The sequence below is a fragment of the Actinia tenebrosa genome, unplaced genomic scaffold (assembly GCF_029948245.1).
Source record: "Actinia tenebrosa isolate PJP-AT-01 unplaced genomic scaffold, QUT_ActTen_1.0 PGA_scaffold9__36_contigs__length_13948895, whole genome shotgun sequence".
Lineage (NCBI taxonomy): Eukaryota > Metazoa > Cnidaria > Anthozoa > Actiniaria > Actiniidae > Actinia > Actinia tenebrosa.
Genome location: NW_028292586.1, coordinates 8695131 through 8707608, shown reverse-complemented (window position 1 = coordinate 8707608; position 12478 = coordinate 8695131). Strand labels below are relative to the sequence as shown.

The window sequence follows — 12478 nt, the reverse complement described above, 5'->3', positions numbered from 1 at the left end:
CTAATATTTGATATTTTACGTAACTTTGAGCTCGCCCCTCGTAATTACTGTTCAAATACACAAAGAAATTTTTATATCATTAGAAGTATCATCGCTTCATCTTTCAAAATCTAAAAGCTCGTTGGATTTCGTTGTATCGCACATAGTTTAAATGACCATTGTTTTGAGGCTACTTTTATAGTAGGAAAAAGTATGGCCGATGAAAAAATTCGTAGAAAATTCCACATTGCAGTGAAATCTTCAACAATAACAGTGAACGAAGAACTGATAATAGGCAATAAGAAAATCGTGTTATCAATACCAAAGGTTAGATAGTTTCGTTACATGATGTCACTGAAGTTGGCCAACTTGAGGCATTACTAATTAGCATATTTACCCGTTCCGGGAAAAATGCTTATTTCTCAAAAGCAAAAATATATTTTCACAAATAAACTACACCATGATGATTGGGACATAATAGGCTAACAATACTAAAAGTATGAGCAAAATCGATTTTTTGAAGCTTGCCACTAATTGTTTGATGTTTGCTGACATCCGCTCTTAAGTTCTTTTGATTGTACCGAACGGCCGCTTTTTCTTCGAAATCTCTCCATAAATTTTAAATCTCCATTACTCGTTACAGAACAAAATACCCCAAAAAATCTTTTTACTCACGATTAGAACATTTTTTCAACTTCTCAATTTCTAATTATCGACGTTTTATTTTATATAGCACATTGTTAATTTTTTTAAAAGTTCTTTATTTTTCATGAAGTGCCAAAGTAACTTGGTAACAAAAAATTTCCGCCAACGTAAATTTATATTGGGAAATAAAATAAATCATAGATTTAAAGCCAAAACAATGTTAAAAATGTTTTTGAACAATGAAACCCATGCACATTTTTGCAAAGGCAGTCGAGGCGCTCAAAGTTGGATTGTATTTTGGCTCTCTCAGAGCCGGTCATTGGCAATTGTGTTTTTCTATTTTTTCTCGGAAATAAAGCAATATTTCGAAAAACGAAGTATACCACGATTTGTTTTGGCTACATGTCTAGCTTTATAATTGAATATGAGCGAAATCGATTTTTTGGATGTTACCAGCAAATTTCGATTTTGTTTGATTATTGTTGACATCTTCTCTTCTTCTCACCTTTCCTGGTCTTTGCCTAGATTCAGCTTATTGAGCAGCCTTCTCTTAACTTTAAAACTACTTTCCATAGCAACTGCTTGGAACATTCTTGAGTTATTTTAGATTTTCGCAAAAAGATAAAAAATTGTAAATTATTTTACGGTGTAAAATTTACTCTTTTATCATTACTGTTTGATTAGAAACACCGACGCAACTCACACTAGTTTTTAGCTTTTTACCTATTTTCGCAAAAAGATTAGTTAATGGTCGACGCTGCGCCATCGTGTTCGTAGACTAATAAACATAAACCCAACATGATTGATTTTTGTTGTTGTTGTTGTTGTTGTATTTTATTGTATTTTATTGACATTTTAATGTTAAAATAAGTTATATTTACACTCATTTAACAATAAGATAGACAAGTACAAAGCAATATACATATATATATATTTATAGCTAAAGCAAAATATAAGAGAGAAAGAAGAGGGAAAAGAAATGATAATAACGATAATAAGATGATTGATGGCTCGGAAAAGGCCAATCATGGTTTTGAGCCGCGGCGGGTCGCGATCACAACGATTTTCGCTGTATATAAGCAGTGACAGAAGTTTGAACTTCTGGCAGTGACTATGAGCCGCGACTTTTGCTCGCTAATAACCCTGTTGGGTTTCCTGTGTATATCATCACATCGAGGCTGCTAAACAAAATGGCGTCGGAATTCAAAATTTCGTGTGTCGAAAAATATTTGTTTACAAGTTTTCGATCTTAACGACTGCGGTTTTCCTGGTCATAAAACCTTCGTAAACCCAACCATGGAAGCGACAATTAAACCAAGTAGCAACCAAAACTGAAAAGCTCAAATTTATTTTTTTTATTATGGAAGAAAATGCAATTAAAGACGAGGAGCCTCCAAAAACATCAAAGGTAAGTTTATAATACAGCTTGACTTTTCCATTTTTGGCTGCTCTTTTAAAGTAAGCTTAATTTTCTGCTGCTGCTGTAACTTTACTTATGTTCTTGCAAAATATTCAAGCCTTTAATCGTATTGGAATATTGAACGTTTATTCGACAGAAAGTAACCTTTTCTGTTCAACAGCAGTTGGCATTTTGCTGTAACCAAGCTGACATTATAAGCTTTAAGTAGAGTAAATTTTAACAAAAAATCGCCCAATTTTGGTCTCATAGTCTAGTTAACTCACTTTTTTCCAAAATTAAATAAACTGTTTTTAAAAGGCCACTTGAATCCAAAACGTAAGTTAATTTATTTGAGAATTCAAGTTAATAAAATGAGGTTGACATAAAAACGATTGATGCAAACGAATTCCCTTCAAGAAAAAGGTGATTTCTTATGTGCCTTCAAAACAAGAAAATTTTTTAATCAACAAAACAGCACTACAATTATTTTGCGCCATTAAATTAAATAGACAAAATGCAAAATAGTGAGATATCTATTGTTAGTATTTAAAAGTTAATAGGACTACATGCTGTCCAATTTGGAAATAGTTAATGAAAAAAATTCCGACTGACCAAATTGGAAGAGGCCAATTGGCCGAGTTCAATTTCGCAGTCAGAGGAATATTTTGAATTCAATTATTTCCAAATTGGACAGACGTAGTCCTATTGCAGATTAATTATATCATCCCAAATTATACTAGATTGATTCCACAAGACATAGTTTTCCCTCGAAAGAATGCCAGTAGAAAGGATCCAAATTAATCTTTAATTTGACAGGAAAGAGAATTTGAAAAAAAATGCAATTTATTATAGTTGCTTATATAAAATTATTTAGTGATATCCGGGAAGGGGGGGGGGGGGGTACGCACCCCTCCCTGGTTCGACTTTGTGCCCCTACTTCAAAGATTCAACCAATACAAAATAATATTTTCCCCCTTTGATTCTAAGGGGTGCATCCCTCCCTGGGTTAACTATATGTGCGCACTGCACCCCTTTCTGAACAAATTCCTGGATCCGCCCCTGTTAGTATAGTACTTTTTCACTGCAGTTATAGTGTACATGCATGCTATGCATTGGCTTTTAGTACTCCTACAAAAATGATCTTGGTAAATTGCTATTTATTCTCAGGGCTTGAAATAGAATTTTTTTTCAGCCTGCCAAAGTAAAGGAGCATGGTAAAAGGAGGTCATTCCAGTAAATTTTGCATGTCATTTTATTATTCATTTGGCAGTGCATCCTTATTTTCGCCTGCCAAACCTGAAATTTGGCCTGTCATGTGGCCATTGGCAGCTAGGCTGCTATTTCGAGCCCTGATTCTAGCTTCCATGTAATTAGGCCAAATGAAATACAAAACACGTTCCTTCATCTTTGTGCAATGCAGATCTCCTGATACAGCATAATTTCTCATATCTTGACTTCTGTCCATTAAAAAAATAAATCAACTTTGTCTATAGAGAATAACACTTGACAGTCATTCTACTGAATAACTTGTTGTCCTCTTGTAACGTCTCTAGTTGATTAGAGATGAGACTGCCATTAACTGTTCTTCAGCAGTGGCAGATCCAGGGGGGGTCGAAGGGGTCCACGGAACACCCATTGAAGGTTTGATCTTTTAGGTAATAGAAATATGTCTTATATAAATTTTGCTTAAAAGTATTCACAAAGATAATGTTGAACACGAAATGTTAGATATTTGCTGTTATAATGTTTAATTTACCTTTAAGTTCCGTTACTAGATATTAAATTAGGTGATTAGAGCCAGTTTTTTTGTCAAACATTGCCTAAACAAAAGAGAATTATACACAGTTTAAGAAACGGAATTCCACTGGATCCGCCACTTCAGCTCAGCCACATGAAGGTATAGTCATTTGCATAATTACAATTAAGGCAGCACCTCATCTTGAGTTATTTAAAAAACCCTGAGTGTTGGTCAGGGACTCAAACCATGACCTTCTGCACATCAAATTGGTGCTCCTACCAACTAAGCTATATGGGTGGCAGTCAATCAATTTTGCAATAGTCTATCATAATTGGTTAATACTTTACTGGTGTAACAAAAAATCCCAAAATCTGATATTTGTAGAAGCCATAGTCGATAAGAATAATGCATTACCTAAAGGTCAATAAGTACAAGGGATGCCACAAACTGCCGAACCGAGACAAAAAAAACACACACGCCTCAAAACGTCTATGATTTCCGCACAAAAACATCAAACTTTTAGTCTTGCATTCCTTTCACCATGTGACGGTATCCTTTCTTGATCATTTTCGATAATTTGTGGGAAAGAAAATTATCAAAGGATACTGACACGTGAAAAAAGGAATGAAGACTACAAGTTTAATGTTTTCATGTGGAATCATAGATGTTTGGTGGCATTACCGTGGTGTGTTATTTGTCTCAATTTCGCAGTTCCCTGACATCTGAAGTAATTAGAACACTTATAGTACACTCAACAAAATTACTCGACTCTGATTGGTCGAGAGGAGTACAATTATAGCGTTAATTGTACTCCGTAGGAGTACCGAATTAAGTGCTATGGCAACATGGCCAAAACAATGTCAAAACAATTATTTTCTATCATTTTGTACTTAAAATAACAAAAAAATAAAATTTTAAAGCCATAAGAACTAATCTTTTTTATGCATTTCAGTAATTGCGCGATGGACTGAAAATCAGCCGCCAAATAGACAAAGATGAGCGGCGTCGCTTCGCATTTTTTACTGAAATTTTGTTGAGTAAACTATAAACAAAAAATCACACGATCTTCTCGTACAATTTGGAATTAATAGACACTCTTCCCCTAAAGGCTTGTGCAATTACAAGAACTTTCAAAACATTACTAGTGTCTATTAATTTCCAAATTGTACTCGAGATCTTGCGATTTCCTATACTAATAGTCTTAATACTTTATAGGCATGGTTACTACATACAGATAAATCATTATCAAGACTTCACAATGTCAAAAAGACTTTCTACAGGCTGGGAGGTGGTCCAAAAGAAAGAGAAGTTGATTGTCAGTGTAATTACAGGAGTAAGCATTCTAGCAGCTTTGTCAATATGGACCCAGATCCTCCAAAAATTTCCCAAGAAAGTCAAGAAACAGCCAGGTAAGTCTTTCCTCTCTCACTTTTTCCAGTTTTGAGTAACTATATACCCGTGACTACTGACTTGCTTAAAGTGTACCTTACCCCAAACTCAATGTTTCCAGTATCCATGATTCTACATGAAGTAAATAGTTGCATAGTAATAAAAATATCTTTATTTGATTTGATTGATGCATCTTGGAGATATAAAAGTTTATAAGTTTCCAATATGCTAATGTTTTGCATGTACAAGACATTTGAGTTTATTTGTCATCATTTGTAAATTTAAACACTCTTTCTATAAATCCTTAAGAAAATGATGTTTTATAATTATAATACAGGTAGACTGTGAGCAGTCCCTCTATTTCCCTTGTTCACTGTCCGTCTGTCTGTCCGTGTCGATTGGCTGAAGAAGATTGGTTACGAAAGATTGGTTACGAGTCGAAAGTCCCAGGGGGAGGCACCTATTTGAGTCAAAAACACCAATTCACATTTATTTACTAAACAATAGTTTTATTGTTTATAGCAACATAGAAATGTCTGTCCCAGAACTAGTAAGGCACCAAAATGACAAGAAGCCAAAGCAAAGGTACACTCAGGCTAGACACCGGCCTAAGCAGAAGAAAATACCTTATTCTGCAATAGTTTGTTGTGCTGAAGACACCCCTGAGGTCCCTACACAGGAAAAACAACAGCAAGGTCACCCTGTAAAGAACTTTATAGCCAGTAAGTTGGACTATTTAATATATATTAGCATATATACCAACTTGTGTACTTCCTAAGAACACGCTCGCTCATTGGTTAATTGGAGGTGAATTTTGTACGATATTCACCTCTGAATCTCGGAATATTGCATCAACCATAAAGTGGCATCTGCCGGCAATCGTTTTGCAACAATTTCCGACGAGGAAATTGAAAAAATGAAAGTAAATGCCATTCCTATCAATTCTAAAAAGGCAACGAAGTATGGCCTAAACGTTTTGCTAAAAGTTTTGCATGAATTTGTCACGCAAACTGCAAGTTTATGTTTGTTTGTTTTTATTGAATTATTGTATATAAAAATAAGTTAATTATTCGCCTTAGGCTCAGTGAATATGGAGAATATTTACCTCTTCGCTCGAAGACTCGAATAATTGCTCGAATAATTGCTAAATATCCCTTTTTTATGGAGGGGGAAAGGGGAATTGCTGGGATTTTGGGAATGGCCAAAATCACTTGGTGTGTAGTATTTTCTTGAAACAAAATGTTGCCCAATTTTATTATTTCCATAATATTTTAAAACATGTATTGGTGTTTTACATTACTTAATATTTTAAGAATATAAAAGTGAAGTGTTACAGTATGTTACATTGAACCTGTTAAGTGAAAGATTCACGAAAAAGGAAGAAAATTTCAAAATAATGAGTCATGACAAAAATTTTATTAAATGATAATTGTAATCTAAATATAGCGTGCGCGCGTTATATTCACCTGCCTGTAGGTGATTATATGGCAGATAAGGCGTAAATTGTGACCCACGAACGCGCCGGATTTATTATATTCACTTTTGTAAAAATATACTAAAGCTCCTTACAGGAGTGACATGACACTGTTGTATCTAATTTACTATCTGTAGTTAAAGGTCAAAATGTAAGCCCCCAACTTCGTCAAAGTAGTTCTTCACAGTCTGCAAGTCAACAGATATACAAAGGTATGTTACAACAGTAATAATTATTGCCATTCTTTATAGAGCGCATTTCATAATCTCAATGCGCTTTAAGATGATTATTTCGGGGGACTTGACGGACTGCTATTACGGCGCAAATTGTAACAGTAGACCTTCTGGACGATGACCGCTCTTTTTACTTTGGAGATTTGCTGCCGCCGGGGTTCTCACTACTTTTTCTTTCCTGAAAATGTCTTAGCCTGGTTACTTGTGAAATTGCAAAGTGATTCACTGTACAACATCGATAACGTATTGGTTTTCAATGCTGGATTTCAATCTGATTCTTTTTGTGCTGTTAGCCAAAAAGAATTTTATTGAAAACTTGCGATTCAGGTGATGGACATTTCACACGAAATAGGAAATGACGTCAAGTGAAGTTGCTGTCGTTGTTTTGTTTCTTTGTTTCTTTGTTTGTTTTTGTGTTGTTTTTGAGCATTAGCTATTTGGAACACTTGTGGTAGCCGTTTTCAGTGGGCCTGTAAAAAACTGTTATTATTTATGTATGGTGTTTTTTTTGTTTTGTTTTAGGGGCATGTCTTCTACACTTGGACCCTCATCTTGTGGAAGAGACACAAAAAGCAACCCTGGAAGGATTGAGGAAATATTCTGCATATGGTCAGGATGACACGGATGCAAGTGCCTTACCCAAACCCCCACGAGGGTCACCAGAAGTACCCGGATCTCCTATTGATTTTAGTCCTCCAAAAGATGAACATTTATTACAAGACGGATCATTAGAATATGAATTCTATGATTATAGTGATGAGGAGGAAGACGAGGACTTGAAAGCAGTATGCCAGTCAGGAGAAATGTCCTCATTGTCATCAACTGGATCGAAATCCTTCGTATTTCAGATTCCTACGGCCGATATTGAGTATGGCACCGATGATGAAGAATCATTTAGAAACACGCCCTTGAATGCCTCATCAAACGACAGAGCCCTCTCAGCAGACTATGTCGAAAAAAGCGGAATATTTCTCGATGAATTGGCTGCCAAGCAGAAAGAAGAGACTGAAGAACTGTCAGAAATGTTCTCTGAAATGTTCAACGATAAAGTTAAAGTCGATAACATTGACTTGAGAAGTGTTCTTAGCACACCAAACACAGCTCAACAAGCTACTCACCGAGAGGAGAACACTGGGTTAAGTGTGGTGAACATAGGCATTGATAACGTTTTAGAGGATCAGCATCTCGATGGAGGTGTTTCTGAAGACATGTGGGTAGAAGAACCCTATGTTCCAAGGACACGAAATGAAGTCATGGAACGTAACCTACATTTAGGACTCGAACGGTTTCAAAGCCCTAAGAGACGAGTACAGTCTGCTAAGACCACGAGGCGGAAGGAAGAGGATGGCTTTGTACTGAAGGGGAAAACATTTGAGTTTTTTGACGTTAGGGATTTAGCTGTCAATCGGAGACTGAGTGAACAACGCAATGCGTTCTCTTCAGCTGAACCGGGGAATGAGAATATTTGTAGCGGCAAGGCAAACGAGGTAAAATAATTGTAGAGTTATAAGATAATATTTAAAGTTATCACACTGTAACAATAACAACGACAGCATGATGAGGATAAGGATAAGTAATACATACCTTATATATATATATGCATTTACAAAGGTAGGCCGGAGGCACCCTTTATAAGCCGGGAAATTATCGTATGTAAAGTGTTGCATTCCTTATTTCCATTTGTGGTCTCTCTCAACAAAATGACACCTCGTTCCACTTCTCTCCCATAAACATATCACCAGTCCAAGAGTGGGGCCCGCCCTCTTCCTCAGGCCCCATGTCCCTGGTTACTACATACTGTCGACATCTTAGACTAACAGCGGTAACCGAAAATACTTGCAGGCCGTGCAAACTAACCGGCAATGTGTGTATTCCAGAATAATTAATGTCTTGCACGTCTATTTCACAATACTCTTTATCTTATTTAAGGTTATTGGTAAACCACCTCGACCAAAATCTGCCAAAAAGCCAAAAGTACAAAAACGACACTCAAATGTGATATTGAATTCTAGAGAAGGACTACAAGAAGGAAATGAGCCATCGAAACATGACCAAAAAATACCTCGCCGTCCACTCTCTCGTAATCCTAAGAAATCTTCCTTAAGGAAGTCTTTCTCCCAAGGAGATGTACGCTGCCTTTCGCCGGAAGTCATTGCCAGCGTTAAAAAGACCGTTTCATTCAGTGATGAAGTTCTTGAGAAGCCCACTCAACTTTTAATACAAGGAAAATTTCAAAATAAAAATCTCGAGAACCCGGAAATACCCAATCCGGAAGATCCTATTTTGGACATTTCGAAAGCAGAAGTGCCCAAGCCGGAAATAGATGCTCAAGAAGCAAAAATGCCACCTGATGAAGAAAAAACATCTTCACAGAATAATAAGAACAGTAAATTGCTCAACTCTTTCGGGGTCATTATTCAGAATGGTCTCGAAGTAAAAGAACCTGTGATGGAAATACCTGACACACCTCCCAAGGAAAGGCCCTCTAAAGGAGGTCCCGCCAAAGAAACAAACTCGAATGTAATTGCTCAAATCAAAGAAGTTACTCGTTGCTCATGTCACGTTGAAGGATGTCATTGTCGAGATATAACAAGGCCAACCAAGGCAGTAATGTCTCAGGCTAAAGCAGCCAAAGAACAAGGCGGTAACTGCACACCTCATGGAAAACTACTGGTAAGTTTTCATAAATTCTCAGGCCCGATTTTTGTGTATGTGGATATCAGGGCCTTCTTGTTTCAGTTATTTATATGTATCTGAGCCCGGTTGTGCTTAGCCTGGATAGCGCTATCCGACGAACAAATCTTATCCAGTGGATAAATTTATTGGAAAACAGCATCGACTTATCCACTGGATAAGGATTTATTCGCCGGATATAGCGCTATCCAGGCTTCTGACAACCGCGCCCTGGACAGTTAATTACAGGTATATGGTAAAAAATAAAAAATAAAGAAAGGTGAAGTAAAGCTCAACGATCTGTTATACAGTAGGAACTTGTCGATAAATTGGATTGCCGTAAAAAGCTTTGTGAAACTGACGTTTCAAACGTTAGTCCTTCGTCGGAGTAAGTGGAAAGAAAAGATGAGAAGGGGCGAATAAATTCTAAGGTGGAAAATGAAGGTGACCAATGAGAAATAAGCATATGAAGAGACAAAAGGAAACAAAAGGATCGAAAAAACAATAAGTGAAAAATGGAAAGCGAAGCAGGACTAATTAAAAGTGAAGCGTTCATTCATCCCATGGGGACTGACAGTGCCAAGTGAGTGAATAAGCCGCATTTCTAAAGTTTTGCTGGAATTATTACTGCCGTGTAATAAACTTAAACCAGATTCTGTTAGATTCTGAATGATTCGCGGAATTAAAGTGGCGGGAAACTGGTTTAGAAAGATCTTGTTTACGAATGTCGTAAAGGTGATCTCTAAAACGGTCCCCTAAACGTCGGCCAGTTTCGCCGATATATAATGAATTGCAAAGAGAACATTGAATACAGTAAATTACATTAGAAGAAGTACAATCAAAATGATCAGTAACACTAAAAGTCGATTTGGGGCCTTTAACAGAGGTACGTGAAGAAATAAAAGGACAAGTGTACGTTTACGCGAAAAGCGAAAAGTACCAGGGTCACTATCAGAGCGAAGAGTTTATTTTATACATACTGAGATTTTCTTATCAAATTTCCCTGTGTGAAAAACAAGTTCGCGACTTTTTTTAGCCAATCAGAAAAGCGAAACGATTTGTCACACGTGAAAAAAGCGTTTCGTCCAATCGCAAACCACTGTCGAAGCGAATCGTGTTTTCGCGGTCATCGCGGGTAGCTTTGTCGAGCAGCTTTCAAATACTTTCAGTGTATTCAAGTTGTTCGTAGTTCAAATTAAACTTATCTAATCAAGAGCTAGGAGATATTTGTGAGGATGGCTGAACAATCAAGAAGTTTTTTGTGTCTCTTGACAAACCTATAGACAAGTTTATCGAAGACCAAAAAAAAAAAAAACAACAAAAAAAACAACAAACAGAAAAACTCTGTCAAAACACGAAGAGATGTAAGTTTGCTGACTGAGTTTCTCAACTCCAAAAATGAAACGAGAAGAGTCGAGAAAATCCCGCCAGAAGAGCTTAATGGGTATATCAGTGAATTGCAGAACTATCTCAAACGAACAACAGAAAAACATGTCTTTGATTCTGAGTGGAAATACTACAAGTACGTCTATAGAAAAAAGGCCAGTTTACAAAGTGCAGTGGGCAACGAGTGCCGTGAATCTTCATTCATGAAAAGTTCTAGTTTCCCTGCAGCAGGTCCATTCAGTGGAGCAGTTTTTCAATGAGGACAGTTTGACATGACAATAAAAACTTTAAACAAGTCGCCGAGTCGACCCATTGCTTCATGACGCATCAAGCGTGTGTTTGAATCGTCGAGACGAAGACAGCCCTCCGTTTTGACAAACTAAGTTTATAAGACTTCATTGACCACTGATTTTGGTTGCTTATTTCGTTATTTTCTAAAGAACAGTTTCATATTTGGTTTAGAATTTAAACGTTTTGCTATTTACTTTGTACCAGACTATGTTTTTTGATTTAAATAGTGATATTTTTACATGTAGCAAGCTTTTAGCTTTTCGAAGGAGAATTTTAAAATACAGCAGTTTTGTATTTTTTTAGAGAACCCATTAAAAGTGAATAAATAAAAACAACAAAATCTCAGTATGTATAAACTAAATAAATTACAGCATGGAAAGCGCTTTGTACGGGATTTTCCCATTCGTTGGTTTTGTATCTGAAATCTCACTCTTTCGCTTCGCTCGCTCGTTCGATTTCAGATACTTCACCAACTCGTGCGAAAATCCCGTACGCGCGCGCTTTCCATGAAGTAATCTCTATATCTTTGATCAAAAAAGAACGCAAATTACGATCCCTTTTAAAAGAAAACATAGGGCGTTAACTAAAAATATTAGCGGTAGTAGAGTCCGAATGAAGTAAATTAAAATTTTGATTAATGATGGGTTTAATCGAATTGTTAACAGGATGAAATGTAAGAGTGAAAAGACGAAGGACTAACGTCCGAAACGTTAGTTTCACAAAGCTTTTTACGGTGATCCAATTTATCTACAAGTTCCTACTGTTTTATTCAGAAACATCGACGCAGTCCACGCTACTTCTACTAGTTATCACCACTGATCTCTTATACAGGCTTGAATAGAAGCAAATTGGCAACATTTAGGCTTCAGATGAAACTACTTATCAATTAATTCGTAATTTTAGAACACGCTTGCACACGTTTTTGCCCATAAGTTAAATGGGGATGGGATTGGGCTTTAGGTACTCAATTTAGTACGAGGCTGAATAATTGCATAATAACTGGTTCCAAAGTATTTTGGGTTTTTCCATTTTAGAAAATAATAAATTAGAAAGGCTACTACTCCTCTTTAATTTCGGATAGTTCGTCAGACCCTAAGGTGCTTTTTAGCTCGGTTGACAATTTGCTCCACCGTAAAGCAGAGAAGCGCTTTCCAACAACTTCTTCTACTACTGAGCTAGTAAATAATTTTGCAAAGTTCTTTGAAGGAAAAATAGCTGATATAAGATCTGAATTCAATGAAGTGAGCCGCCATATCCAAGCCTGTATAGAA

At 36.5% G+C, this 12478-nt stretch overlaps 1 protein-coding gene across 2 annotated transcripts in view; it reads left to right on the top strand.

Moving 5' to 3' along the window:
• The first annotated feature begins 1810 nt into the window (after positions 1 to 1810).
• The window catches only part of LOC116303516 (uncharacterized), a 50485-nt gene continuing 39817 nt past the window's right edge, over positions 1811 to 12478 (top strand). For both annotated transcript variants that reach the window (XM_089024900.1, XM_089024901.1), the window contains exons 1-6: positions 1811 to 2032; positions 4977 to 5170; positions 5673 to 5872; positions 6762 to 6836; positions 7380 to 8344; positions 8787 to 9530. In XM_089024900.1, coding sequence (XP_088881026.1) covers positions 1985 to 2032; positions 4977 to 5170; positions 5673 to 5872; positions 6762 to 6836; positions 7380 to 8344; positions 8787 to 9530 — 2226 coding nt within the window. In that variant the 5' untranslated portion in view covers positions 1811 to 1984. The remainder of the gene's footprint in view (positions 2033 to 4976; positions 5171 to 5672; positions 5873 to 6761; positions 6837 to 7379; positions 8345 to 8786; positions 9531 to 12478) is intronic.